General features: G+C 37.1%; 3 protein-coding genes and 1 non-coding gene across 5 annotated transcripts; all 4 read left to right on the top strand.

The window, feature by feature from the left end:
* The first annotated feature begins 2,829 nt into the window (after positions 1 to 2,829).
* Positions 2,830 to 4,406, top strand: LOC18016109 (uncharacterized protein At4g15970). Its single transcript, XM_006398053.2, has 3 exons — positions 2,830 to 3,078; positions 3,342 to 3,707; positions 3,815 to 4,406. The coding sequence occupies exons 1-3, from the start codon at positions 2,830 to 2,832 to the stop codon at positions 4,295 to 4,297; spliced, it is 1,098 nt and encodes a 365-aa protein (XP_006398116.1). The 3' UTR covers positions 4,298 to 4,406.
* A 3,110-nt stretch (positions 4,407 to 7,516) lies between these two features.
* Positions 7,517 to 17,469, top strand: LOC18016108 (protein CHROMATIN REMODELING 4). Of its 2 annotated transcripts, none has more exons than XM_024155275.1 (11): positions 7,517 to 7,973; positions 8,758 to 9,088; positions 9,184 to 9,285; positions 9,406 to 10,095; positions 10,562 to 10,657; positions 10,789 to 13,419; positions 13,760 to 13,917; positions 14,051 to 14,165; positions 14,262 to 14,338; positions 14,592 to 15,117; positions 15,244 to 17,469. In XM_024155275.1, exons 2-11 carry the CDS (start codon positions 8,867 to 8,869, stop codon positions 17,257 to 17,259), a joined length of 6,633 nt encoding a protein of 2,210 aa, XP_024011043.1. In that variant the 5' UTR covers positions 7,517 to 7,973; positions 8,758 to 8,866; the 3' UTR covers positions 17,260 to 17,469. The 2 variants fall into 2 exon arrangements, with proteins under 2 accessions (XP_024011043.1, XP_006398115.1); XM_006398052.2 differs by having other exon boundaries at positions 8,755 to 9,088.
* Positions 17,470 to 21,398: 3,929 nt separating this feature from the next.
* TRNAK-UUU lies at positions 21,399 to 21,470 on the top strand. Its single transcript has one exon. It is a non-coding gene; the product is annotated as a tRNA-Lys (tRNA).
* A 270-nt stretch (positions 21,471 to 21,740) lies between these two features.
* Positions 21,741 to 26,166, top strand: LOC18016107 (copper-transporting ATPase RAN1). Its single transcript, XM_006398051.2, has 9 exons — positions 21,741 to 22,246; positions 22,445 to 23,059; positions 23,182 to 23,611; positions 23,759 to 24,084; positions 24,185 to 24,243; positions 24,337 to 24,679; positions 24,793 to 24,987; positions 25,092 to 25,349; positions 25,440 to 26,166. Exons 1-9 carry the CDS (start codon positions 21,911 to 21,913, stop codon positions 25,914 to 25,916), a joined length of 3,039 nt encoding a protein of 1,012 aa, XP_006398114.1. The 5' UTR covers positions 21,741 to 21,910; the 3' UTR covers positions 25,917 to 26,166.
* Positions 26,167 to 27,940: the final 1,774 nt, after the last annotated feature.

Raw genomic sequence — 27,940 nt, 5'->3', positions numbered from 1 at the left:
ATCCACGACGGCCCCTCTGCCTCCTTCTTCTCCTACACCACAGTCGAATATGGTACAGCCTTCACCAGCACCACAGGCGATACCTCTGGCTCCTCCACAGCCTTCACCAGCACCACAGGCGATACCTCAAGCTCCTCCACAGCCTACACGAACCAGCAACCGTATCCGGAAACCAGTTCAAAAGCCGAATCTTCATACAAGTGTCTCACAATGCTCGGAAACAATTCCGAAAACCGTAGCAGAAGCGTTGAAAAGTCCACATTGGCGTAAAGCCATGAGTGATGAAATCAACTCTCATATCCGAAATCATACGTGGGACATTGTTCGCTCAACTAATGCTTCTAATATTGTTGGTTGCAGGTGGGTGTTTACGATCAAACGGCTACCTGATGGCACTATCGACAGATATAAAGCACGTCTGGTAGCTAAGGGCTATAATCAGCAGCCTGGCATCGACTACCATGAGACGTTTAGTCCCGTCGTGAAACCAGCCACCATTCGCATTGTTCTCAGCACAGCTGTCTCACGCGATTGGTCCATGCGCCAACTCGATGTAAACAATGCCTTTCTCCAAGGTCATATTTGCGACGAGGTCTATATGGTCCAACCACCAGGGTTTCAAGACAAAGACAACCCCGACGGGATCTGTAAACTTCACAAAGCAATATACGGTCTCAAACAAGCTCCCAGAGCTTGGTACAATGAACGTCGTACCTTTCTACTTCAATCGGGCTTTAAGAACTCCGTCGCCGATGCCTCTCTTTTCATCTACAAGCAGCACACAACTCTCCTCTACATGCTTGTCTATGTGGACGACATCATCATCACTGGCAACAGCCAATCTCATATTTTCCGGTTTATCGATTCCCTTTCTCAACGTTTTTCACTTAAAGACTTAGGCGACCTTTCTTTTTTCTTAGGTATAGAGGTTACTCGAACCAAGCAAGGCATTCATCTAACTCAAGAACGTTATATTGCAGATTTACTTCACAAGGCAAACATGAGCAATGCCAAACCTGTGTCCACACCAATGGAAGCAAACTCGATGCTCACACTTCACTCGGGTACAATCTTATCCGATGCCACGGAATATAGAACGATAGTAGGAAGCCTTCAATACCTTTCTCTCACTCGACCAGACATCTCTTTCTCTGTCAACAAACTATCTCAATTCATGCACCGTCCAACCACCGATCACTGGACTGCCGTCAAACGCATACTTCGCTACCTTTGTGGAACTCAAACTCAGGGCATCTTTCTCCGAGCTAACAACTCTCCGCAACTTCACGCCTACACTGATGCAGATTGGGCGGGCAACCGAGATGACTATACCTCCACTGGCGCTTACATTGTATACCTCGGCAGTCATCCAATTGATTGGTCTTCAAAGAAACAAACCGGCGTTTCTCGTTCTTCTACCGAGGCAGAATATCGATCTGTAGCAGCGACCACATCTGAAATCTGTTGGATTTCATCTCTGCTCTCTGAAATGGGAATCACGGTCTCCACAACACCAGCAATATATTGTGACAACATTGGTGCCACATACTTGGCAGCAAATCCGGTTTTCCACTCTCGCATGAAGCATATCGCTTTGGACTACCACTTTGTCCGTCAATTTGTTCAATCCGGTCAACTCCGTGTCACTCATGTTACCTCTGCAGATCAGTTGGCCGACGCTCTCACCAAACCCCTCTCCCGATTACGATTTCAAACGTTATCAGTCAAGATCGGACTTCCTCCAGCCGTCCGTCTTGAGGGGGTGTGACAGAATATGGAAACATATATTAGACAGCTCCTCTAATTGATCCTGTAATTACTTTTGTATATTCATTCCTTGTAAAGAGATCTCCCTCTGTGTGTATATAAACAGAGCACTACTCATGAATAAAATCATTGATTACCATAAGTTTAATAGATAAAGTTTCATTTTCTCTTATGTAAGTCAGACAGAGTCGATAGAGGTTGTTCGATGGAATAACTATTTTACTAACCAAAACTTGATTTAACCAAATAGTTAGTTGACAAAATATAATTAAATGCATAACTCTCTTTTTTGTTTAATTTTTCATTTTATATTTTTAATTTTCTAATAAAATTCTATTCCAATGTTTCGTATATGATATATATTAATTTATTATGATTTTAATGTTTATGATGTGTTTTGATCAAGTTATTTCAAAAGGTTATGAATAATTTCAAAAGGTTGTTTCAATGCTAGCATGCATGTTTCACATACACAGGGGCAGACGTAGTTAGCGTCCAACGAGGTCCCGCAGCCTCTACTATTTTTTATTTTTTAAAAATAATTTAAGTAAATCTACTTAAAATATTTTAAATTTAGAGGTTAAAAAAGAAAAATTTACCTCTAATTAATTTTTTTTTTCCTGTTTATAAAACTATACCCTAACTAATTTTTTTTTCTGGATTTGCCACTACATATATATACGTGTATATATATATTAATCATTTCATTCTGACAATTATCAAAAAGATTAAACGAAAATCATATAAATATCTTCATCATTTCATTCTGACACTTTCAAAAGATAAAAACAAAAATCGAAAATGATGATTCTTAATATAGTAATAACAATACAAGATTGATTACCCAAAAAAGATAATAATACAAGATCCTATACCAGTTGTATTTGTTTTTGGAATCAGTCTTTTTGGTTAAGAATATTATAAACAAAATAATAATAAAGTAATGCAAATTGCTGTCACAAGGTTACCAGTTATGACTTTTTGCCTTAATTCATTATAACCCACACAAAAAAACGAAGAAGAGAAGAAGAAATTCCAAAAGAGAGAAAAAAACAGGAAAAAATGAGTTCTTCTTTCTCTTCTTCTTCTTCTTCTCGCAAGAAGTTTTTGGATTCAGGACTTGTGATCGGACAAAAAGAAGTAACAAGAATTTTGATTCTGTTTCTTGTTTTGACTGCATCAGGTCTGGTTTTATACAAAACAGCTTATCCTCTGCAACGACTTGATGTCGTCAACAATCTCACCTCTCTTCTCGCTTCTCGATCTCCACCATTTCCAAATCTCAAATCATCAGAAATTTCTGCAGAAATGGTAATCTCTCATCAGTATTCAGATATGATTCAACTTTTTTTTTTGTCCCCCACTAATATTTTATGTTTTTTCCCCTATTCTGCCTATGTGAATCACTCTTTTTAGACTAATAAATTAGAATTCACTTTTTTAACCCCATTTGCACATATGAAATACAGTAGTGTTGATTAAACTTGTTTAGTATAAAACAAAACTAAACATATAAGTGTAGTTGAGTTACATTGTAATGGAGGTTTTTAAGTCCAATTTTGTTGTTGTTTCAGAAAAAATCAGATATCACATTGAGAAAGATTTTAGAGAATGCGTCGACTAAGAACAATACAGTGATTATAACGACACTGAATCAAGCTTGGGCAGAACCAAAATCCATATTTGATCTCTTCTTAGAGAGTTTCCGTATTGGACAAGGAACACAACAGCTTCTGAAACATGTAGTTGTGGTTTGCTTGGATCCCAAGGCGTTTCAACGATGCTCACAGCTTCATTCTAATTGCTATTACCTTGAAACTTCAGACACTGATTTCTCTGGTGATAAAGCTTACAACACTCCTGATTATGTCAGGATGATGTGGCGCAGAATCGAGCTTCTTATGCAAGTTCTCGAAATGGGTTTTAACTTCGTATTTACGGTATCAATCTATGGTCTTGATTCTTCATATATACCTTTATTTATTTTGTTCAAGATATAGAACTAATGACTTATAGACAATTCTTGTGTATGTTATTATAAACCTAGGACGCAGATGTAATGTGGCTTAGAGATCCATTTCCTCGGCTATATCCAGATGGAGATTTTCAAATGGCATGTGATAAATTCTTTGGAAATGCTTCCGGTTTAGACAATTTGGCCAATGGAGGGTTCGTATATGTGAAATCGAACAATCGAAGCATTGAGTTTTACAAGTTCTGGTACAAATCTCGTCTGATTTATCCATGGTTACACGATCAAGATGTGTTCAACAAAATCAAGAACGAGCCTTTTATATCTGAGATTGGAATCCAAATAAGATTTTTTGATACGGTCTACATTTGTGGGTTTTGTCAACCGAGCAAAGACATGAACTTGATTTGCACAATGCATGGTAATTGTTGCCTTGGTACGGAGAAGAAGATTCATGATCTGAATCTTATTCTTGATGATTGGAGAAAGTATATGTTTTTGTCAAAACATGTGGAGAATACGACTTGGAGTGCTCCTAAGAGGTGCTTGGAGAAATAAAAATTTATTTAATAGATTTTGATGAAAATTAATTTCAAAAACGAAGACTATTTATTGTGATGTAAGGAAACTGTTCTACTTAGTTTAATCAAATTCTCTTTTTTTTTTTTGGTTATATATAATCTTGGAAAATTTTAGTCAATGTGAACTTGTTTGTGCTAGAAAAGAAAATGATTTTTTTTAATGGTGTTTTTGGTTTCAAAGGTTATTGTTGATGCGAAAACGTGCTACCAGCAAATAGCCATTACCAACATGTCAAATTATTAAATGAACAAATTGGTTTCCAGAACTTCATTCATTATGACAATTAAGGATATCCAAATCAAAAAATTGGTATGCTTTTGGCTTCGACACATTATCCGAACCCGAACAATTTATCCAAACCTGATTCGAATAAGAAGAACCGAATTCGAACTAAAACTGATAAAACATTCAAATGGTTTTTAAATTTTTAAATCCGAAAAATCGAAATCAAACCAAACTGAACCAAAAATCCGAATGGATATCCGAAAATCTGAAATACAATTATATACCCAAAATACTAACTATATTTAAACTTAATAATCTAAAATTACAATTACAAAAAAAATAAGTTATTTTTATTCTAAAAATGATGAAGAAAACCCAAAATAGTCTAAATATACTAAAGTTTTTAGTTATAGTTGTTAAGTTTTGTCAAATTTTATTTAAATTTAACCAATTTTATTAAAATTTATTAAAATTTATTTAATTTTAATTATTTTTTGGATACCCAAACCCGAATCGAATCCAATTGGATATAACCGAACTCGGACCAAAATTCTAAACATACTCGAATGGGTTTTAAATATGAAAACTGAAAATCCAAAACCCAAATTATCCGAACCGAATCCGATCGAATATCAGAGCTTTATTACAGTATAAGAAATGACTTCAATTTTGAAGCTAAAATATTCCCCCTTCCACCTCCAATATAATATCCCAAACTATTTCTTTCCAGACTTTTTTTACTTCTATCACTAGACAACGCAAAATAATAATCTAATAAATTTAATCGTTAAACTATTTAATCTATACTAATATAGAGATTTTGGTTTTTGAACATATACTAATATAGAGATTATTTGGAGTTTCTTGTAGAGTCATTTCGTAGAACTAATAAGATTCTTCTTCGATGAGGGTCCTCAACTTCATATTTGGGCATATGGCACAGAACCATGATTTTCAGAGCTGATCTCTAAGAGGATATATATCTTGTGGCTGAATTTTTGTGGTCGGACTACGAGCCCCTTTTTTATTTTTGTTTTATTTTAGAAGGCATTGGCTCAATCTTTGTTTTTGTCTACCTGCATGCGTTTTATTTATGTTTTATGTTCGGTGTTGATGCCGTGAACTTTAAGATTAACCATTTTACAATGAAAACAAATTTACGGAAAAAAATGCATACAATTCCTATAGTTATGATCGGCTCTGTTAGCTCGTGACTTCACCTTTTCTTGAAGCATAAGACCAGCTCCAATCCTAAATCTCATGTTGGGGTTCATGAGCTTTTTTTATTATTTTTTGTGAAGAATCATATCTTAGATGAACCTGGTGGTAATTTGGACTTCCAACCCTGAACTCCAAATGGGTTGGAGGATGAACCATAGATAACGAAGCTTAGAAACCCAGAAAATTAATTTCAGAAGAGAAAAGGAAATAATTAATAAAAAAATTGATTTTCCCCACCAAAAGCCAATACCCGCACGGCATGTGGCTGAAGAACTTGATGGTACGGGTTTATCCTACTCATCTCAATGAGACAGTATCATCACTTAAATGAGCTTAAACAATTAAAAAAAATCCAAATAATTAATTTGGGTCCCACTGATGAACCCCAACAACCTGCGTTGGAGGTGGTCTAATAATGAGTTAAGAGTTTTTTATTCAAACCGTCACAAGTTATAGGTGAGTAGGCCTTCTAATTATCATGGTTTGTCGGTCGTTTATCTCTGTTGTTAGTCGGAGATCAGATCGTAACTTGTTATATTTGTTTTTTTTTCTTTATGGTTTCTGTATCGCTGTGTAATCACGGTTCTTTGTGGCTCCCTTTCTTTAAGCTTGATTTTCTTTTTTTTGGACTCTAGTTTCTAAAAATATTTTTTCCACTTGCTTAAACTATTTTTGGTCATCTAAAAAATTTTATTCATAACTATGGACTTACACAAATCCGACCGAGGTAAAAAACTTTTCCGAAACCAGGGGAATAAACATATTTCCTCGAGCCGTAAGGTGGCAGATTATAAGAATATCTCCAACAACTAAGATAAACTGCAAAAATAAACGGATAGCAAAACAAAACACTTCTAGATAGGGGGGAATTAAGCATAGACTGTATAGATCATGTTCAATGAAGCAACTCTAAAGAGATGTTTAAGTATTATTTAATTATTTTTTGACACATGTTTCATAAGCGTCTCATAAACAGCAGAGTTTAAAGCTCTTGTTTAAGCATCGATTCTTTTTTATTGTATTTATTTGATTAATTTTTTTAAAGAAAAACACATAAGCACCTCTGTTAAGTGTTCCGGTTGAACATGCTCTAAGGTTGAACATGCTCTAAGGTTGCTATTTAAATTTCAATAAGATAACTTCAAATGTAAAAAAAGAAAGAAAAAGACAGCTCTCACTTTGAAAGGACTTAAATGGGTCCCAAACAGATGGATCCTAATGTCAACTCTACAAGTAATCTAAGTTCGGCCCAGAAACCTGATGGTCCACTCTACATTTCTCATTAAATGAACCCACAAAAAAAACGTTAAGAAACAAAAATATTTACCAGCCAAAAAATGAATTTTTTTTAGTTCAAACTTCAAAGGATTCTACAGAGCCTTTTTATTTTAAAGAGTCAAAGATTTGGAATCGTTGTTTTCGGCGGCGCGTATTGTAAACAGAAGATTTCATTTTTACTTTATAAAATTATTAATTAATCAATAAATTAAATAAAGCTCTCCTCTCGTCGTATCTAAAAAAAAAACGAATTTTTAACTATAACAAGCTTCAAGCCGAAAAACAGTTTTAAAACTTTAAAACATCAAAGTAGAAACTGAGAATCTAGTGAACTTCAACCCAAAATAAAAACTCCTTCGAAAAAAACAGAAAGATCAATGGCGATTCTCTTACTTTTTCATCTCCGTCAATCACAACAACTGTGGTGGAGAGATAGAAGAGAGAAAGACAAGAAGGATTCGAAACGGAGGAAGAAAGCCAAAAAAAAAAAATCGAGAGAGAAAGGTGTTTGTTTTGGTGAGAGAGAGAGACACGTGGCGTGATATGAGAGGTTGAGGTCACTCTCCGTTCTCCGGTTCTGTCTCTAGTTGCGGTGCGTGCCATGTCAGAGTCCGTTCCCCTATGAGCCCGGCGAATCCGAATCATATGCCTCTCTTCTCTCTCTCTCTCTCTACACAAAGACTTTCTCTCTCTTTATTTATTTATCGTTTCGCGTGTCGCGTCTTAATCTCTCTTCTCTCTCTCTCCCTTTCCTTTCGTATCGTAACCTCTCTTCTCTCTCTCTCTCGTGGAGGCCGTGCCCTAGAAGCCTTTCCCCCCTTTTCTTCCGGTTCACTTCAATCCCTAGCTTCCTTCGCCGGATTTCTCCTCCCTTGATCATCGGACTAGTGTTTCTACTCCTTTCTCCGATTCGTTGCTCTCAGATTTGGTAAGCTGTCTCTATCTCTGCGTTTCTTCTCCATGGATTCTCGATGCTGATTTGCTTTTTGTTTGGGGTGGGTTTTTGATGGTTCTGTGAGGTTAATGCTGTTTAATTAAGGAGTGATTTAGTGATTTTATGGTTTAATTGGGTGTGGAATTGGGTTTTGAGCCTTGTGGTTTAGTGTCAATGTGTGTTGTAGAATTCTCGTGGCTTGTTTTGTTTTCTTGAATCTCAGTGAATTGGTTTGTTTTTGTTTGCTTTTGATTAGATTCAAGTGGTGAAGATATCGTTTCGAGTTTAATGTGATTTGCCTAAGGAAGGAATCTGCCATTAGTGTTTTTTTTAAGGTTTAAGTCCATAAAAATATTATGGAGCTTATTATATTTGACTCTAGAGTTCTTTGCGTTAAGTAGAATATCATCAATCTTTGTTTCAAGACTGTCTACGTTTTGTATTAGAGGAATGTATTAAGTGTTAACATAATGGAAGTATTCACAGGGAGAGAGGGATCGAATCGTTTATCATTAAAGATGAGATTAGATTATTTACTAGGTTTGTGTCTCATCCATAATTGAGACTCTAGATTACGTTTATCATCAATGAGTTTAGTTCTTCATTTTCTGTTTATCATTTTATATGATTATTGACTTGCACGCCTCTCCTGTCTGTTTGATGATCTTCCTTAGTACTTTTTTGGTTCGATATTTGTAAGCATGTGCATAATTTAACAACCTACTTGCTGTTTATGTGCCTCTTACTCGGTTTCCTTTTGCAATTTTTGGTGTAGAAGACAAAGTTCTTTGAAGGCCAGTATCTGTAGATACTGTGTAGCTGTGATTTACACATGAAGGTCTATCCAGTTCTTTATCAGGCAGATGGTATGACTACAAAAATAGAAGATGAAAGATTCATGCAGTGAAATGATTAATAGAGATTGGGTCATGAAGCAGAAACGAAGAAAACTTCCCTGTATACTGGATATATTAGACAAAAAAATGGATACTTCTGTGGCTGCTTTTGATACTCCAGAATACGCTTCTTCCGATAAACCAACTAAGCATCGGCTTAGTACTGATTCAACTCCTGAAAGAACCTCCTCTAAAAGGAAGGGAAATGATGGGGTAACCTCAGTTTCTCTGGTGTTGCTTTAAAGTTTCTCTCTTCTTTATTTCGTATATGCTTTTGTTCTATTAATGACTTCTCCTTTTGGTTACAGAATTATTTTGAATGTGTTATCTGTGACCTTGGTGGTGATTTATTGTGCTGTGATAGTTGTCCTCGGACCTATCATACCGAATGCCTCAATCCGCCTCTTAAGGTAAACGATTTTTTCATTTTTTTTTTTTCATTTGTCCTTCCGTGATAATAGTGTATAGGAATTACGAAGAGAAAGCTTAATTTGGAAAACTTATCTTACTCCTTATCTCTTCTCCTCTAGCGTATTCCAAATGGCAAGTGGATCTGCCCAAAGTGTTCCCAAAACAGCGATGCGCTAAAGCCTGTAAATCGACTAGATGCCATTGCAAAGCGAGCAAGAACGAAAACCACGAAAAGGAATTCACAAGGCGGAACAAAGTGCGAGAGAGCTTCTCAGATTTATTGCAGTTCTATAGTTTCTGGAGAACAGTCTTCAGAGAAAGGGAAATCTGTTTCCGCTGAGGAGAGCAAATCCATAGGAAAGGAAGTTTATTCCTCCCCGATGGATGGTTGTTCTGCTGAGGTTGGTCATGCATCTGTGGATGACCGAGCCGGTTCCTCGTCTCATGAAGAAGATGATCTTGGAAAACCTGTCATACCCACTGCAGATCCACCTTCCCGTGAAGATCTCTCCGAGTCTAAGCTATCAAATACCGAAAAAGATCATGAAGCACCCGTGGAAAACAAGACAATTGTTGAAGCGGAGAGTGGAAAAGGTAAAAGGAAAAAACGAAAGCGTGAACATAATGATGGGGAAACTCTTAAAAAGTGCAAGACTGACAAGAAACGTGCAAAAAAAAGTTTGTCCAAAGTGGATTCTCAGAATACCAAAACATCGGAGTCTTCGAAAAAGAAGAAAAAGAAAAACCGTGTGACGTTGAAATCCTTGTCCAAAACCCCGCCCAAGGTGGAAATACCAGAGAAAGTGAAGGTATGTTTTCTAAATTATCATAGGTTTTGTAGACATTCTACTCTGTATTTAATGCTGAGTATCTTCTGCATTAATGTGAAGAGTTTTTGGTCAATACTGCATATAATGTTCCTGTTCTGTCCTGAAGATTGTGCTCTTGTGAATTGAAAGTGTGCCATTTTGTTCTGCTTAGCATTCTACAACATCTGTATATCATTTAATCTCCCTGCCCAACCTCAATATGATTTGCCGGTTTATTAGTGGTGTGGATTCTCACAAGGCATTGTGATACATGTACTATACCACTATACCTCTAATTTGGCAGATGAATTGTGAATTTCTCTTTCAACTGGGGAGCTTGGAAATAGTTTTTTGTTTATTCATTAGAATTTTGAAAAGCAAATCCCGATTATCTAGAGTTGAGATCTTGTATTTCATTTAGTATATTTAGTATACGTTCTTATCCAGCTATGTGTTAATAATGCAGAAGCTTTCCAAGGAAGAACGTCGTTCAATACGTGATACAGATAAATCTTCCAGTTATTTGGATGACAAAAACTCTGTTCCTCCTGCGAACCTACAGGTAATCAACCCTCAGAAAATTTCTTGTTCCTGTAGAATATTCTCTGATGATGTGCCTTCTTTCCTGGAAACTTATGTGTTGTTCATGCTTGGTAATATATGATTTTCCTTCTTGTTTGGGGTTCCTATCAGGTGGATCGTGTTTTAGGATGTCGAATTCAAGGTCCGAATAAAACCTCGCTGTGTAGTGCTCTTTCAGATGACTTGTGCTCTGATAATTTACCAGCTAATGACCAGCGAGATAGCTCAGTGCAAGATACAAATGCTGAATTAGTTGTTGCCGAGGACAGAACAGATTATTCTTCTGAGACAGGTAAAAGTTCCAGGGATTCACGCATGAAGGATAAAGATATGGATGAATCTGCTTTAGGTACTGAGGGTTTGGTTGAGGGGAAAGAAGATATGCTCTCAGAAGATAGTTCTGATGCCGAATTAAGTAAACATGTGGATAATGAAGATATAAAAGCTAGTGAAATACCTGTCTCTGTTGAGGGGGAGTTACTTAAAGATGCACATAAGGAATCGGGGAAAAAATGCCCTGTGTCTGGGGAAGTAGTTGAGGAGCCTATTGCCGCTAAAGTTTCAGATCTTAATGGAGAGACTGTGTCATATGAGTTTCTTGTTAAATGGGTGGGAAAATCTAATATCCATAACAGTTGGATTTCTGAGGCGGACCTCAAAGGTCTTGCTAAAAGAAAATTAGAAAACTATAAAGCAAAATACGGAACAGCTCTAATAAATATCTGTGAAGATAAATGGAAACAGCCTCAGCGAATAATTGCTCTCCGGGTTTCAAAAGAAGGTAACCAAGAAGCTTATGTAAAATGGACAGGTCTAGCTTATGATGAATGCACATGGGAGAGCTTGGAGGAGCCTATTCTTAAGAAATCACCCCATTTGATAGATCTTTTTCAGCAGCATGAGCAGAAAACATTGGAAAAGGATATGACTAAGGGCAATTCCCCAAGGTCAAGGAATGAGGGTCAGCAAAGTGAAGTTATTACCCTCACAGAACAACCTCAAGAGCTAAGTGGAGGCGCCTTATTTCCCCATCAGCTTGAGGCCTTGAATTGGTTGCGTAGATGCTGGCATAAATCGAAAAATGTAATACTTGCTGATGAGATGGGGCTTGGAAAAACAGTGTCTGCCAGTGCATTTCTCTCCTCGCTTTATTTTGAATTTGGAGTTGCAAGACCTTGTTTGGTTTTGGTTCCGCTTTCAACAATGCCAAATTGGCTATCCGAGTTTTCTCTTTGGGCTCCACTCCTTAATGTTGTGGAGTATCATGGAGGCGCAAAAGCAAGAGCCATTATTCGAGACTATGAGTGGCATGCTAAGAATTCTACTGGGACGACCAAGAAGATGATGCCTTACAAATTTAATGTCCTTTTAACTACTTATGAAATGGTTCTGGCCGACTCATCTCATTTACGTGGAGTTCCATGGGAAGTTCTTGTGGTTGATGAAGGGCATCGTCTAAAGAATTCAGAAAGTAAGCTGTTTAGCTTGCTCAACACATTCTCTTTTCAACACCGTGTACTTTTGACTGGCACCCCTCTTCAAAATAACATTGGTGAGATGTATAATCTGCTCAACTTCTTGCAACCATCTTCATTCCCTTCCTTGTCTTCTTTTGAGGAGAGGTTCCATGATCTGACAAGTGCTGAGAAAGTTGAGGAACTGAAGAAACTTGTTGCTCCTCATATGCTTCGCCGACTTAAAAAGGATGCCATGCAGAATATTCCTCCAAAGACAGAGAGGATGGTCCCTGTTGAGTTGACAACAATCCAAGCTGAATATTATCGGGCAATGCTAACTAAGAACTATCAGATACTACGAAATATCGGGAAAGGGGTAGCACAACAATCAATGCTTAACATCGTGATGCAGTTGAGAAAGGTGTGCAATCACCCATATCTCATACCCGGTACGGAGCCGGACTCTGGGTCATTGGAGTTTCTTCATGACATGAGAATAAAAGCATCAGCCAAGTTGACTCTGTTGCACTCCATGCTTAAGGTGCTTCACAAGGAAGGCCATAGAGTTCTGATATTTTCACAGATGACGAAGCTTCTAGACATTCTGGAGGACTATTTGAATATAGAATTTGGGCCCAAAACATTTGAGAGGGTGGATGGTTCTGTTGCTGTAGCTGATCGTCAGGCAGCTATAGCACGATTCAACCAAGACAAAAATCGGTTTGTCTTTTTGTTATCAACACGTGCATGTGGTCTTGGTATCAATCTGGCAACGGCTGATACTGTTATTATCTATGACTCTGATTTTAACCCTCACGCTGATATCCAAGCCATGAATAGAGCTCATCGAATTGGACAGTCCAAACGACTTTTGGTATATAGACTTGTCGTCCGTGCCAGTGTCGAAGAGCGTATTTTGCAGCTGGCCAAGAAGAAGTTGATGCTCGATCAGCTTTTTGTAAACAAGTCCGGATCTCAGAAGGAATTTGAAGATATTCTGCGCTGGGGTACCGAAGAACTTTTCAGTGACTCTGCTGGTGAGAACAAGAAAGATGCATCTGAAAGTAATGGCAACTTAGATGTAATCATGGATTTAGAAAGTAAGAACAGGAAAAAAGGTGGTGGCCTGGGAGATGTTTACCAGGACAAATGTACAGATGGAAATGGGAAGATTGTTTGGGATGAAACTGCAATTATGAAGTTGCTTGACCGGTCAAATATTCAATCAGCCTCCACCGATGGCGCTGATACCGAGTTGGAGAATGATATGCTCGGCTCCGTAAAGGTGAGGAATCATCTTTATATGTTTCTCTTGCTAAATGACATGTTGACATGAACCTTTTAAAGTCACAAATGATATGCACAATTATTATATGGTTTCCAGATGCTAGTTTTTCTCTTGCATTTGGTCCGCAAATAGGAATTGGTAGAGAGTATAGCTTAGCTGATTAAAGAGGAATAGTAAAATATCCTCACTGGATTTACTGATATTACCCGTGTTCACCTGAAGAGTAGTTTTCGTTGCTTTAAGCTACATAGTTAAGATGTTTATTGTGTATGTTTTTGTCCAAAATGATAATTATATTGCTTCCGTTGTAATGGTGTATATGTTTCTTCTTAAACAGCCTGTGGAATGGAATGAGGAAACAGCTGAAGAACAAGTTGTTGCTGAATCACCTGCTCTGGTGACTGATGATACTAATGAACATAGTTCAGAGAGGAAAGAAGATGATGTAGTTAATTTTACGGAAGAAAATGAATGGGACAGGCTTCTGCGTATGAGGTTGGAGTTCCCTTTTGCTTCGAGTTCAGAGACTTTGCTCTGTTATTTGCTTCGGTCAAATTGGCAGCATACGTTCTTGCTTTGACTACTTATTACTTGTTAGCTGATTTTCATGCGGACAACTGTATTGTAGATGGGAGAGATATCAGAGTGAGGAAGAAGCAGCGCTTGGTAGAGGGAAGCGTTTGAGAAAGGCTGTTTCGTACAGGGAAGCATATGCCCCACATACAAGTGGAGCTGTTATCGAGGTAACCGTTTTACTCTACACCCAAAAGCATATTTTTGTGGATATGAATACCATTGTCATGTCAGTTACCAAGATTCCTGATTTATAAATATTGCAGAGTGGTGGTGAAGATGAGAAAGAACCAGAACCAGAAAAGGATTATACACCTGCAGGGCGAGCCTTAAAAGAAAAGTTGTAAGTTAAAGTTCCAAGTCTATTCATTGTTCGACATTTGCTAGGTTGATACTAATGAAGTTGAATGTTTTCGAACTTTTCCAAGATATATTTTACTTAGACTAGAGATTGTGATCTTTCCTGGTGAGAAGTCAAGAGAAGATTCTGTATCATATCAATATCAGTATATGGTCTCGTGAAGTGAAGTCTGTAGCTCCTTTTCACGCTTATTTCAAGATCTTGAATAACGTTATCTTTGTTTTCTGCAAAACAGTACGAAGCTGCGAGAAAGGCAAAAAAATAGGCTTGCGAAAAGGAATTCTGTTGAAGATTCAATTCCTAATGGCAATATGGATCAGGTGACTGAAGCAGCTAATCAGGACAAAGAAAGCCCTGCAATGATGGATTTGGACGAAGCTAGCCAACAATTTGATGCACAGAAAAGAAAAGATACCTCACTAAGGCTAGACAGTCCTACAGCAGATCTTCCAAGCCAACATCATCACGGCGGAGAATGTCCGCCATCTTTACCCCCAAACAACCTGCCAGTTCTTGGACTGTGTGCTCCTAATTTTAATCAATCAGAACCATCCCGGAGAAATTATTCTCGTCCAAGTAGTAGACACAGAACCATAACAGGACCCCATTTTCCTTTCAATCTACCCCAGACATTGAGCTCGGTCGAGAGGGAAGCAAACAACCAGGAGCCTTCTATAGGTAAACTAAAACCACATAATGTAAAGGAGGAACCTTCTCAGCAGCCTCTTAGTAATATGGATAGTTGGCTACCACTTCGTCCGGTATTTCCCTCTCTCCTTTACATGCAGATGCAATTTCTTCTAACACATCTACTTTCCGTCAACATACATATACAACATAGACATATTGTATACTTATATTTGGGTTAAATCTTTTGCATATTGCAGTTTCCTCCGTCAGGGGATTTTGAGCGTCCTCGAAGTTCTGGTGCTGCTTTTGCTGATTTCCAGGAGAAGTTTCCGCTACTTAACCTACCATTTGATGATAAGCTGCTTCCTCGATTTCCATTTCAACCGAGAACCATGGGAACTTCACATCAAGAAATCATGGCCAATCTTTCGTTGAGGAAAAGATTTGAAGGTACTGGTCATTCTATGCAAGACCTATTTGCCGTACCACCAATGCCGTTTCTACCAAATATGAAAGTCCCTCCTATGGATCCACCTGTATTAAGCCAGCAAGAGAAGGAATTACCGCCTTTGGGTTTGGATCAATTTCCATCAGCTCTTTCATCTATCCCGGAGAACCATCGGAAGGTGCTGGAGAATATAATGTTAAGAACAGGTTCTGGAATTGGGCACTTGCAGAAAAAGAAAACAAGAGTAGATGCATGGTCCGAGGATGAACTAGATTCTCTCTGGATTGGGATTCGCAGACATGGGTATGGAAACTGGGAGAGTATTCTTAGAGATCCAAGACTAAAATTCTCTAAATTTAAAACTCCGGAGTACTTGGCAGCGAGGTGGGAAGAAGAGCAGCGTAAATTCTTGGATAGCCTTTCTTCTCTTCCATCTAAATCAAGCAGGACAGATAAGTCCACCAAATCTCCATTATTTCCTGGCCTTCCTCAAGGTATAATGAACCGGGCTTTACATGGAAATAAATATGCCACTCCTCCAAGGTTCCAATCCCATCTCACAGACATAAAGCTTGGATTCAGCGACTTAGCATCTACACTTCCGTTATTTGAGCCATCTGATCACTTGGGATTTCGAAATGAGCCTTTTCCTCCTATGGCAAATCTGTGCACTGACAACCTCTCTGGGGATCCTTCTGCTGGACCATCTGAACGTTCAGGGACATCAACAAATATTCCCAATGATAAGCCTTTTCCTCTCAACTCTCTTGGAATGGGCAACTTAGGTTCATTGGGTTTGGATAGTTTAAGCTCCTTAAACGCACAGAGAACAGACGAAAAACGGGATGCCATCAAGCGCGGGAAACTACCTTTGTTTCTAGATATGCCGTTACCTCCAATGCTTGATTCAAGCAACAATGTGTTCTTGGGAAGATCAGCCAATCCATCTCTCATTAATCCAAACCGAGTGTTGAATCTCTCCAATCCGATGGGGAAAGATGTATCGGGATGCAGCTCTTCAGAGAACAAGCTACCTCATTGGTTACGAGATGCTGTAACTGTTCCCGCTGCAAAGTCACCTGAACCACCCACTCTACCTCCAACCGTGTCAGCTATAGCTCAATCAGTGCGTGTTTTATATGGTAAAGATTCTACTACCATTCCACCGTTTGTGATACCAGAGCCGCCTCCTCCTGTTCCTAGAGATCCAAGACACAGTCTGCGAAAGAAAAAGAAACGTAAATCACATCACTCGAGTCAAATGACTACAGAGATTGCTAGTAGCAGCCACAATGTTGTAGAAAGCAGCTCTCAAGGCAATCCAACAACATCCTCAACTCCTCCTTTGCCTCCAACGTCTCTATCAGGTGAAACTTCAGGGTCCTCTCAACCCAATTTACTACCTAACAACATGAACATCACAGAACCATCTTCCTCCGAGCCAATCAGATTACCACCAACTGAAGAAAATTCTGCTGTAGCGGCAGGGACATCTGAAGCACCAAAGCCAAGTCTAGAGGAAATCACTGGTACGTCAAGACCAATCTCACCAGAGAGAAAAATCTCTGAACCGAAATCTACCAACCAAGATGGAGAGTCAGATTTAGAAACCGGTGAGAAAAATGAGGCTAGTGGACTTTCAATTCATTCAGATGATAAGCCTTTGGATGTGAGACAAGAGGAACAAGAATCTGAAAATGCGTCAAACAAGCAATGTGAACCCATCGAGGCTGAAACTCCATTAACTGTCGCAGATTCAGAAGAAGAAGAAGAAGAAGAAAAATCCATGGAGATGGTGACAGATAATTCTCCTGGTGACGATTGAAGTCTTCAGTGAAATTGCATTGAAATTACCAGTGTTTGCTTTGTTTAGGTCTTTGCAATCAAAAGGGTACTATATGCTATTAAGTTTTGTAGGTATGACGCAAATCGGAGAAGAAGCAGTATATGTATTGGAACTTCCATTTTTATCTCTGGCTAAAATTTTTTTGATTGTAAAGCTTTGTGTAAGAGAATGGAGAAGCTATTTTAGTGATCTAACTGGTCGGTTTGGATTGTGTAAAACCAGTCACTTTCGATTGTAATGCTTTAGTGGAATGCTACAAGTAGAGATCTTACTTTTTTTCTGTTGGAAATTCGGTTCCGGTTTAGCGAATTATCTTAACCGGATTATATATTACATCTACTACCTCTGAACTGGTATTAATTAGTCTTCAGTTCATCAGTTGTAGTGCTCTAAATTTCTTTAACAATGCGCATGTGGAGGCTATATATATATATATATATAGATTTTGAAAGAGAAGTTTGAAAGATTCTAAATAGTTTAGAAGGTTCCTCTTTCTCCTGACATTTAATATGCTTTAGTGATAACGAATTCCACGATTTGATTGTTGTTGGAGACATTATTGATGTGAAGATTTTGATCAGAATTGGTCCAAAAAGTACAACTCTAGACTTTGACACATTTAACACTAACTACTCTCGTTAGCTCAACTAAAATAAAAATCTTTGTTCAACTAAACATCATTTGTATCAACCCTGACCATGTTCAGCGACTTCTTGACTTTTATTCTCCTTGTTTCAGTTGTTTTGAGTTTTAATTTATTTTAACGAATGAACTGATACTCTAAAAATGTAAGTGAGTTTGGAATAAGGGGATTGACTTTTAAGACATTAAGCAAGAATACTTTACAGGCTTTTTCTGGTTTTGGTTGCGATATACCTAATACCTAAAACCTAATTTCTTTGACATCATTATGGTATAACAAAAATTCCATTTGACTTACGAAAACTCAATTACTATTCTTGTTTTTTCTTTTCTGTTTAACTCACTTTTTATAGATAAAAGATGCACACGAGATTATAAAGTCACTTTGAATTTAATATTAATATGTTAGGTGGATCATGCACCAAACAAAGCTTTTTGATGCGTGTTTTGTAATTTTTTGGCTGAATTATTTCCGAAACATGAAAGCGTATATACTGAAACTACATGAGAATTGCTTTCAGGAAAAGGAAAAGTGAACAAAACGAAAAGATAACAATACGAAAAAGAAATGAAAGATACATGTATATTTTTAAACAGCTAGCACATAACTGATGTCATTGTTTATTGTTTAGTAATTAAGAAAATTAACTATTAAAATAATTGAGAAAAAGAAGGTATTGAGTGTAATGATTTCTTTGTTAGTATACTAGTTTTAATATACATATTGTTTTTATTTACTTTACTCTTCTAACTTGTTTTATGATTAGTTAAATGATACGTTTAGGTGAAAGAATATATGTACTATACGTTCTAAATTGATTATGAAACTTAAACTAGGGCTAACTTGAACTATACTTTTAAGTCAAAGCTTATCTCTTGACCATTTAAAAGTGGAAGGTTCCAATGTTATTATCTTTGCTTTTGTTTATCTTGTGTGTTTTGTTCTTAAAAAGCATAATAATGTAGACAGAGAAAAAGTATATTTGGTGTGTTGGCTTTTGATCGGTGGAGTGGAAGTCACATTTCCAACAAAAGAAAAACTGACTAACTATTTTAAAGTACGTACTTTTCAATATGTTTTAGAAATTTGGTTGTGTGTAATAATTCCAAAATGCATCAAAATTTAGATCCAAGAACTAATGAAAACAAAGTAGTTTCATTGATTTATAGAATTAAGAAGGTTTGGTTCTTTTTTTCGCTTCATATTTTCTTTCTATGATTAGAAGATTGGGTCGAACGTCGAAACCGATCAAACTATAATTTCATCCCAAATATCACTCGATTTTGTGACATCTAATAATATTTTTATCATTAATTTCAGTTGAGTAAATTGAGTTAACGACTTGTTTGTTGTTTGTTGGCTTCCTTTTACATCCATAGTATTTCCATTTAGCAAACAAAAAAGTCCATAGTATTTCTATTGATTTATGCTATACTCCTTTCAGTGACAAAGTATTCTTCACTAAATGCACCGTTCAAAAATTCTTGTTTTAAACAAAAAATTGGTCAAGCTATACTCTTATAACCGGTTAAGCTACCCATATTCTCAATTGGCCAAATTTTTTAACTCGTATATAAATATGTAACTTCTGCATTGTAACCACATGTTGTCTGTGTTTAAATTGATAGTTTTTCCCGCATTTATTGTAGTGCTATTCAAAAATTCTCCCACTAATTGGAATGGAACTAGATCCGATGAATAATTTTTTCCATGAAAATGGAAGTTGAAGTAGCAATTAAATTTGGGAAGGGAGTAGTTGTAACTAATTTGCTATAGGAAAGATACAAAGAGCTATGTCCCAAAAACATGAGTTATTTACATTCAAAGACACTTTCAAGTTTTATTCTTACAAAAAGACATTTATAGCTATTGGGTAACTTATTTTTTTGTTAATCCGAAATTGCCCCTTGTAGATGCGATAAGGTGGATGCGAACTAATGGATAGCAGATTAAACTCAGATTTCAAAAACAGTAATTATCTTTTCCCATCTATTTTATTTTGTATTTTTCTGTATTATAAAAGACATAAAAAAAATTTTTTTGGTTAGAATGAGTTATAATTTTATTTTCTTATTGTTTTAAAATCTATTATACTATAGTTTATTTATCAAACAAAAAAAATTTCAAAAACATATGTATAGACACTTTTTAAAAAATCAGAAGTCTAGCAGATATCCACTTAAAAAATATGATGTGGATGATGCATAATGGACAAATAACATAGACATGGTTGGGTGAATATGTTTTCATTGAGGTATCCACATAGACAATATGATGTGGATGATGCATAATGGATATATAACATGGACATGATTTGTGTGGATATGTTTTCATTGATATATTCAACATGGATATACATTTTACATTGTTTATAACCTATCCATATGATCTAAGTCCACCTTATGGACAATGTAAAATGTATATCCATGTCGAATATATCAATGAAACATATCCACCCAATCATGTCCATATTGTATATCCATTATACATCATCCACGTCATATTATCGGAGTGGATTTCTACCTACATTTTTGATTTTTAAAAAATTTTATACATATGTTTTTGAAAAATTTAAGAAACAATGAGAAAATGAAATTATAACTCATTTTAATTAAAAAAATTGTTTTATATCTTTCACAATACAGGAAAATACAAACAAAACAGATGTGAAAAAGTAATAATAATTTTTAAAATCTAGTTTTAATCTACTATCTACTTCTTCGAATCCAGCTTATCGTATCTACGAGGGGTAATTTCGGGTTATTTGGGCGTAAACAGTAAAATAAGTTACCCAATAGCTGAAAGTTACTCTTTTTGTTATTTTGTTATTTGAGTTATAAAAGTGTCTTTCAGTGTAATTATCTCCAAAAACATTAATCACTATGGTGTTTTTATTTTTTTCGTCTACTAGTATGGGTCATTTAGACGACGTCAAACAATTACTATCTAGCATTGAATGAGTATAGTAGGGATATGATATACAGTACTAAAATATTAATCAACAAGACACCAATCCAATCAAATTCAGCAATAAATGTCATTTAATATGTAACTAAGAATATACTATGAAACTCAAATCCACTTCATGGGGCTCTAGAAGCTCTCGCCATCATTTTTATTTTCATTGTTTATTTGTTTATTTTATATTATTTTATGTTTTATCAAGATTTTTCATTACTATTAAACTGAAACAGAGCTTACCATTGCTTATTTTCATAGTTGAGTTATGTATCATACTTTATTTTTATAAGTTGGTTACTAATTAAATTCGATTGTGTGAATATGATGAATAATTTAATAGGATAGAACTGTTTAATTTAGATTTTTATGATTGGTTTTCATTTTTCACCACGTTTCGAAACAATATTATAATTTTGTTTTTTGCAAAATTTTGTATTATAGTAGAAACTAGAAAGTAAAAACAATTTTTCAGCGTTAGAAATAGAATACAAAAATAACGATATAGTATTGTAAAGCCGTCTTAGCTCAGTGGTAGAGCGCGTGACTTTTAATCCCGTGGCCGTGGGTTCGATCCCCACAGACGGCGAGTAGCTTTAATTTTCTTCTTTTTTTCTCAAATTATTACCAATAAAAAATATTAATAGATGATTTACTAGTATATAATTAGATTTTGCTTTCCTTTCTTTACTTGGTCGTGTGCAATGACGATAACAACAAACCCATTATATGTAATAACCCAATCGCTCAGGGGTAATATAGTCTTAATCTGGTGCGTGTTTTAGTTGACAAATTGCTTTCTCCACCTTCTCTATCTTCTACAGAAATAATCTTTTGGTTTTTTTTTTCTTTTTAATTTTTTTCCCTCATCTCACAAAAGCAAATCATCCCATTCCATTTCTACATAAAAGGAAAAAAATGGCTCTCTGAAAATTCAAACAATCATCGTCGGAGAATTTTCCTCTCTTCACCTTCGTCGAATTCGCTCCACTTTTTCTCCCTCTGCTTGACGTCGGAATCTCACCGGAAATGGCGCCGAGTAGACGGGATTTACAGCTTACTCCGATCACCGGAGACGGCCTTGGATCTTCGGCGGCGGAGATCGGTGCGATGGAGGAAGTTCGTCTTCTGGATTCGTATGATGAAGGTGAAGAGAACGCGGACTTTTTGAGTAGAATCGAGGAAGGAGGTGGAAGCGTAAATTCCGGATTGAGGAAGATTCAGGTCGGAGTAACCGGTATGACTTGTGCTGCTTGTTCTAATTCCGTTGAAGGAGCTTTGATGAGCGTTAATGGCGTCGTGAAAGCTTCCGTTGCTTTGTTACAGAACAGAGCCGATGTCATCTTCGACCCAAATCTAGTCAAGGTTCTTAATAATTCCATTTTCAATCTCTTCTAAATCTGTCTTCGATTTTTTTAGATTTTTTTTGCTGAAATTCGTGATTGTTTTGGAAAGCAACACATATTTGTTGTTGCTTTTGTATAATCTTATTAGATCTTAAGCGCCTTAGCTTATTATTATTATTTTTCTTCTGATTGAAGCATTTAATTGTGTTGGGTTTAGGAAGAGGACATTAAAGAAGCTATAGAGGATGCTGGATTTGAGGCAGAGATTTTGGCAGAGCCTGTTACTTCTGGGACTAAAACACAGGCAACTTTGGTTGGACAGTTTACCATTGGAGGCATGACATGTGCTGCTTGTGTTAACTCAGTTGAAGGCATTCTAAGAGATCTTCCTGGAGTGAAAAGAGCAGTGGTAGCTTTGGCTACATCATTAGGAGAAGTTGAGTATGATCCAAATGTGATCAGCAAAGATGATATTGTTAATGCAATCGAAGATGCTGGCTTTGAGGGTTCGCTTGTTCAGAGCAATCAGCAGGACAAACTTCTTTTAAGGGTTGATGGCATCTTGAACGAGCTTGATGCTCAGGTTCTTGAAGGTATACTTAGCAGATTGAATGGGGTTAGACAGTTTCGTCTCGACAGGATATCTGGGGAGCTTGAGGTGGTGTTTGATCCGGAAGTTGTGAGCTCGAGATTATTGGTTGATGGGATTGAAGGAGAAGGATATGGGAAGTTTAAGCTGCGTGTTATGAGCCCTTATGAAAGGTTGACTTCGAAAGATACTGGAGAGGCCTCACAAATGTTTCGGCGTTTTATCTCCAGTGTTTCTCTCAGTGTGAGTTACTTATCAGCTTTTCATTCTTTATGGAATGCAAACACCATTTATGTTGCATTCAACGGTCTTGAATCTGTTATCTATTGTCATTAATAAAAAAAAATTGATTTTTCTTAATCCAGATTCCTCTCTTCTTCATCCAAGTAATCTGCCCCCATATTGCTCTTTTTGATACCGTACTGGTATGGAGATGTGGACCCTTCATGATTGGTGACTGGTTGAAATGGGCTTTGGTAAGTATTATTCAGTTTGTTATTGGCAAGCGCTTCTATGTTGCAGCATGGAGAGCTCTTAGAAATGGTTCGACTAACATGGATGTGCTGGTCGCTCTGGGCACGTCAGCGTCTTACTTCTACTCTGTTGCTGCTCTTTTATATGGGGCAGTCACTGGGTTTTGGTCTCCAACATACTTTGATGCAAGCGCCATGCTAATAACATTTGTCTTGCTGGGAAAATATTTGGAATCTCTTGCAAAGGGGAAAACCTCAGATGCTATGAAGAAACTAGTACAACTTACTCCAGCAACAGCGATTCTACTAATCGAAGGCAAAGGTACTTGCTTGTTCTATCCTGGCTATCTGGAAAATGCTCCTAATGAGATCGTTGATCATTGTGTGTGAAATCTATAAAATGCAAAACTAAAGCTCAACTATTCAATTTTGTTTAAGCTTAATTTTATTTGGTTCTTCCATTTTGTAGGAGGAAAGCTTGTAGGAGAACGAGAGATAGATGCATTACTTATTCAGCCTGGTGATTCATTAAAAGTTCTTCCTGGTGGAAAGATCCCTGCAGATGGTGTTGTGGTGTGGGGTTCAAGTTATGTCAATGAAAGTATGGTGACTGGTGAATCAGTTCCTGTGTCGAAAGAGGTTGATTCACCAGTAATCGGTGGTACTATTAATATGCATGGTGCTCTTCACATGAAAGCTACAAAAGTGGGATCTGATGCAGTTCTGAGCCAGATTATTAGTTTGGTCGAGACTGCCCAAATGTCTAAAGCTCCTATTCAGAAGTTTGCGGATTATGTAAGTATACTATATAAACATGTCAATAAAAAGTGCGTGTTCCTTTGTGATAGAATTCACTAACAGGGCAACAAATTTATCTTGTTTGTCCCGTTTGCAGGTTGCAAGTATTTTCGTTCCGGTAGTGGTTACTCTGGCATTGTTCACTTTAGTGGGCTGGTGAGATATCTAGTGCCTTAGCTTTTACCATTGTCCAATACCCAAGCATGTTGATAAATTTGTTCTCATGTCTAGAATGAAATTATTTTGTAGGTCAATTGCTGGAGCTGTTGGAGCTTACCCAGAAGAATGGCTGCCGAAAAACGGAACTCACTTTGTTTTCTCGCTTATGTTCTCTATATCCGTTGTGGTAATTGCTTGTCCTTGTGCACTCGGCTTGGCAACACCGACCGCTGTTATGGTGGCAACAGGAGTTGGAGCAACCAATGGTGTATTGATCAAAGGAGGAGACGCATTGGAGAAAGCTCACAAAGTGAAGTACGTAATCTTTGACAAAACAGGCACCTTAACTCAAGGAAAAGCTACCGTGACAACCGCTAAAGTCTTCTCAGAGATGGACCGTGGAGAATTCCTCACACTTGTTGCTTCTGCTGAGGTCAGATAAAATCTTCTTTTTCCTAAGCTTCTTCGATTGTTAAGTGATATATATATATATATATATATATACTGTGAACTAATGCTTTTCATATCATCTCTTAAATTCCTCAGGCTAGCAGTGAACACCCATTGGCAAAAGCTATAGTTGAATACGCTCGGCATTTCCACTTCTTTGATGATTCCGCAGAGGACGGCGAAACACATAACAAAGAGTCTCGAAACTCTGGATGGTTACTCGATACCTCGGATTTCTCTGCTCTTCCTGGAAAAGGAATCCAATGCTTAGTCAACGAGAAGCTGATTCTGGTTGGTGGTTTATTCCATGATATATTATCGAAAATTCTTGCTTTTGGTCCTGTTCTTGACACCTCAGACAATTTTGGTTTCTTCCTCTTCTTCTCTTTGATCAGGTGGGAAACCGTAAACTTATGTCAGAAAACTCCATAACCATCCCAGACCACGTCGAGAAGTTTGTTGAAGATCTCGAAGAAACCGCAAAGACTGGAGTCATCGTAGCCTATAGTGGCCAATTAGTCGGCGTGTTGGGAATCGCTGACCCGCTAAAACGTGAAGCAGCAGTAGTTGTGGAAGGTCTCCTTAGAATGGGTGTTAGACCCATAATGGTTACAGGTGATAACTGGAGAACAGCAAGAGCAGTAGCCAAAGAGGTTAGAATCTCACAATTCCGGTTCTGGATCATTTCGGTTTTCGGTATGATTCGGTTTGGTTTTAATAGGCTAAAACGCTCTCTCTTGCAGGTTGGTATCGAAGACGTGAGAGCGGAAGTAATGCCAGCAGGAAAAGCCGAAGTGATACGTTCGTTGCAGAAAGACGGAAGCACGGTGGCGATGGTCGGAGACGGAATCAACGACTCGCCGGCTCTAGCCGCCGCAGACGTGGGAATGGCCATCGGTGCAGGAACTGATGTAGCGATAGAAGCAGCTGATTACGTTCTGATGAGGAACAACTTAGAAGACGTTATCACAGCCATCGATCTCTCCCGGAAAACTTTGACAAGAATCCGGTTAAACTACGTTTTCGCCATGGCGTATAATGTAGTGTCGATTCCGGTGGCGGCGGGAGTGTTTTTTCCGGTGCTGCGAGTTCAAATGCCGCCTTGGGCCGCCGGAGCGTGTATGGCACTCTCTTCGGTTAGTGTTGTTTGCTCTTCTTTGCTTCTTAGGAGATACAAGAAGCCAAGACTTACCACTATTTTGGAAATCACCAAGGAGTAAGTCTTTTTTTTTTCTTCTTACTTTTTTTAATTGGAGTGATATCTACTTTTGTTTTGGGAAAAGGGGAAAATAATTTGTATTTACCTTTTTTTGTTAATGTTTGTTGTTATCATCATGTAACCACGATATGGTCCTGATGGGAGAGGTTTCTTGTCTGTATGTAAGAGACTTTCTCGGCCTTTGTTGTAAAAAAAAAATGGTTTCCTTACTCGATTGATGTAAAATGGCAAATTAGTGAAGTTTTTTTTTTCTCTTACAAACTCTTAAATTCTAGTTTAGTTCAGATTAAACAAAGAACAAGTATAGAACTTAGTACTAATCTGATTTTTGCGGCATTAGCTATATTGTTGAAGCATATACAAGAATGTGGTGGCTTTCTGCAATTATGCTATGTAGTATTTTATTCTAGACTTGGTCAAAATTGAAATAAACAATCGCCGGCCACGTTTATATTGAATCCCATTTAGCTGATGAATACACTAAGACAGCTAAAACACGTTGTGATCGATACATTTATATTTTTATGATTACAGATTAACATTGCAACTAACAACTTTTTGAAGTAAAACTCATTACATTTTAACTTGTTATAGACAGTAAATACAACAACTACCGGAATACAAGATTACCGAGAAACAAAAAATATTACAAAATTACAATCAAATCGTTAATGTTTTTGTAGTTGACGAACATTTAATGAAAATTTCGTAGAACATTATATTATTTGCTCAAGATCAGAGAGAAAAATGGTAAGAGTATTGTAGTAAATTAAAATATGCTATTCTAATGTAATTGTATTGACCGGTGAAATCTTTAGAGACGCGGTTTCACCCAGAAAAACAAAGATCTTGAGCAAGAAAAAGACCATCTTAAGTCAAGTCTTCCAGGAGATCATCATCGATGTTATCATCCTGTCCTCGAAAAATATTACATCCAAAGTTTTATAGGAGTATATTGTGTATAACATATTAACATCACTAGTTGTCCCAAAAAAAAAAAGGTATAACATCACTAATGCAACACACACATATCACACGAATTATATATATACTAGTATTATCTCCCGTGCGTAGCACGGAAATGTTTTTTCATTCAATTTGTTTTTACATAAAAAAAATAAAACGAATTAGCATTCAATCGCAATAAGAAAAAAGAAAGATCAAAGCTTTTGTATCGTCATATATAATATATATTACCATTTGCAATTTGTCTTCAAGTTTGACCCTCAATTTATTTCTCTCCATCTCATGCTAGTTACAGAGTTGGCAACGTTCTTTCTTCTTCTCAGCTTAAACCAATCCAAGCCGTTTCATCTCAGCAGCTACACGCTTCTGATTGATCAAAGCACGAACTTGCTCCTTGTACTTGCTCTCTCTGGCCATCCTCATCATCATCGACTGAGCTGTTATTTCTTTCACGAACGCCTTTTCATATGCGAAGCGTTGAGAATTCTCTCTTTCCATTGGCTTCACGAGACTCCACTTGAGTTCCCTCTCTGACTGAATTTCCACGCTCGTTCTGGCTGCTTGTCTTAACTCATTTAATTTTGCTGGATGCATCTGTGCCTTTGAATGAATCTCCAATCTGCAATTCGAGAAAACAATCAGACAGAGAGAGAAGGATCACTTAAAGACTCTGATTGATTTACCTTTTCCATTCAGCTGCATGGAGCCTTGCCTCGATTTGTCGGATGATTGTGATGGGTCTAGGTTTCGCACGAGCCTTTCTCTAAACGTTGTGATAAAATTACTGCAGATTACAGTTTTTCAAGGAAAAATCTGGTAAGAAAAGTGAATTAGAGAATCAAAGACGTGGTTATTTAAGCCTTTTCTCAAAAAAAAAAAAAAGACGTGGTTATTTCAGTGTAAATGACCATATCGGGTAAGAAAAGTGAAGAATCTGTCTTCGGAGATGAGCATGGCGAAGCTTGTTTTCAATATTTTGAATTAGAAGGTACTGTCTACTTCTTACTACAGTCAGGCAATAGCCTCTCACAAATCCTCCAAGGAACTCTCATTGCCGCT

This window comes from Eutrema salsugineum, unplaced genomic scaffold (genome assembly GCF_000478725.1).
Source record: "Eutrema salsugineum unplaced genomic scaffold, Eutsalg1_0 scaffold_20, whole genome shotgun sequence".
In the NCBI taxonomy this organism is placed as follows: Eukaryota; Viridiplantae; Streptophyta; class Magnoliopsida; order Brassicales; family Brassicaceae; genus Eutrema; species Eutrema salsugineum.
The sequence above is the reverse complement of the archived record's forward strand: the minus strand, read 5'-3'. Positions and strand labels throughout refer to the sequence as shown.

Bases quoted from the DNA above. Each gene is read 5' to 3' on its own strand.
- LOC18016108 (XM_024155275.1), top strand. From the start codon at position 8,867: ATGAAAGATTCATGCAGTGAAATGATTAATAGAGATTGGGTCATGAAG. The intron at 13,420-13,759 runs GTGAGGAATCAT...CTTCTTAAACAG, and splicing joins ATATGCTCGGCTCCGTAAAG to CCTGTGGAATGGAATGAGGA. The intron at 14,339-14,591 runs GTAAGTTAAAGT...TCTGCAAAACAG, and splicing joins CGAGCCTTAAAAGAAAAGTT to TACGAAGCTGCGAGAAAGGC.
- LOC18016109 (XM_006398053.2), top strand. From the start codon at position 2,830: ATGAGTTCTTCTTTCTCTTCTTCTTCTTCTTCTCGCAAGAAGTTTTTG. The intron at 3,079-3,341 runs GTAATCTCTCAT...TTGTTGTTTCAG, and splicing joins CAGAAATTTCTGCAGAAATG to AAAAAATCAGATATCACATT. The intron at 3,708-3,814 runs GTATCAATCTAT...TTATAAACCTAG, and splicing joins GTTTTAACTTCGTATTTACG to GACGCAGATGTAATGTGGCT.
- LOC18016107 (XM_006398051.2), top strand. From the start codon at position 21,911: ATGGCGCCGAGTAGACGGGATTTACAGCTTACTCCGATCACCGGAGAC. The intron at 24,085-24,184 runs GTAAGTATACTA...TCCCGTTTGCAG, and splicing joins TTCAGAAGTTTGCGGATTAT to GTTGCAAGTATTTTCGTTCC. The intron at 25,350-25,439 runs GTTAGAATCTCA...TCTCTCTTGCAG, and splicing joins CAAGAGCAGTAGCCAAAGAG to GTTGGTATCGAAGACGTGAG.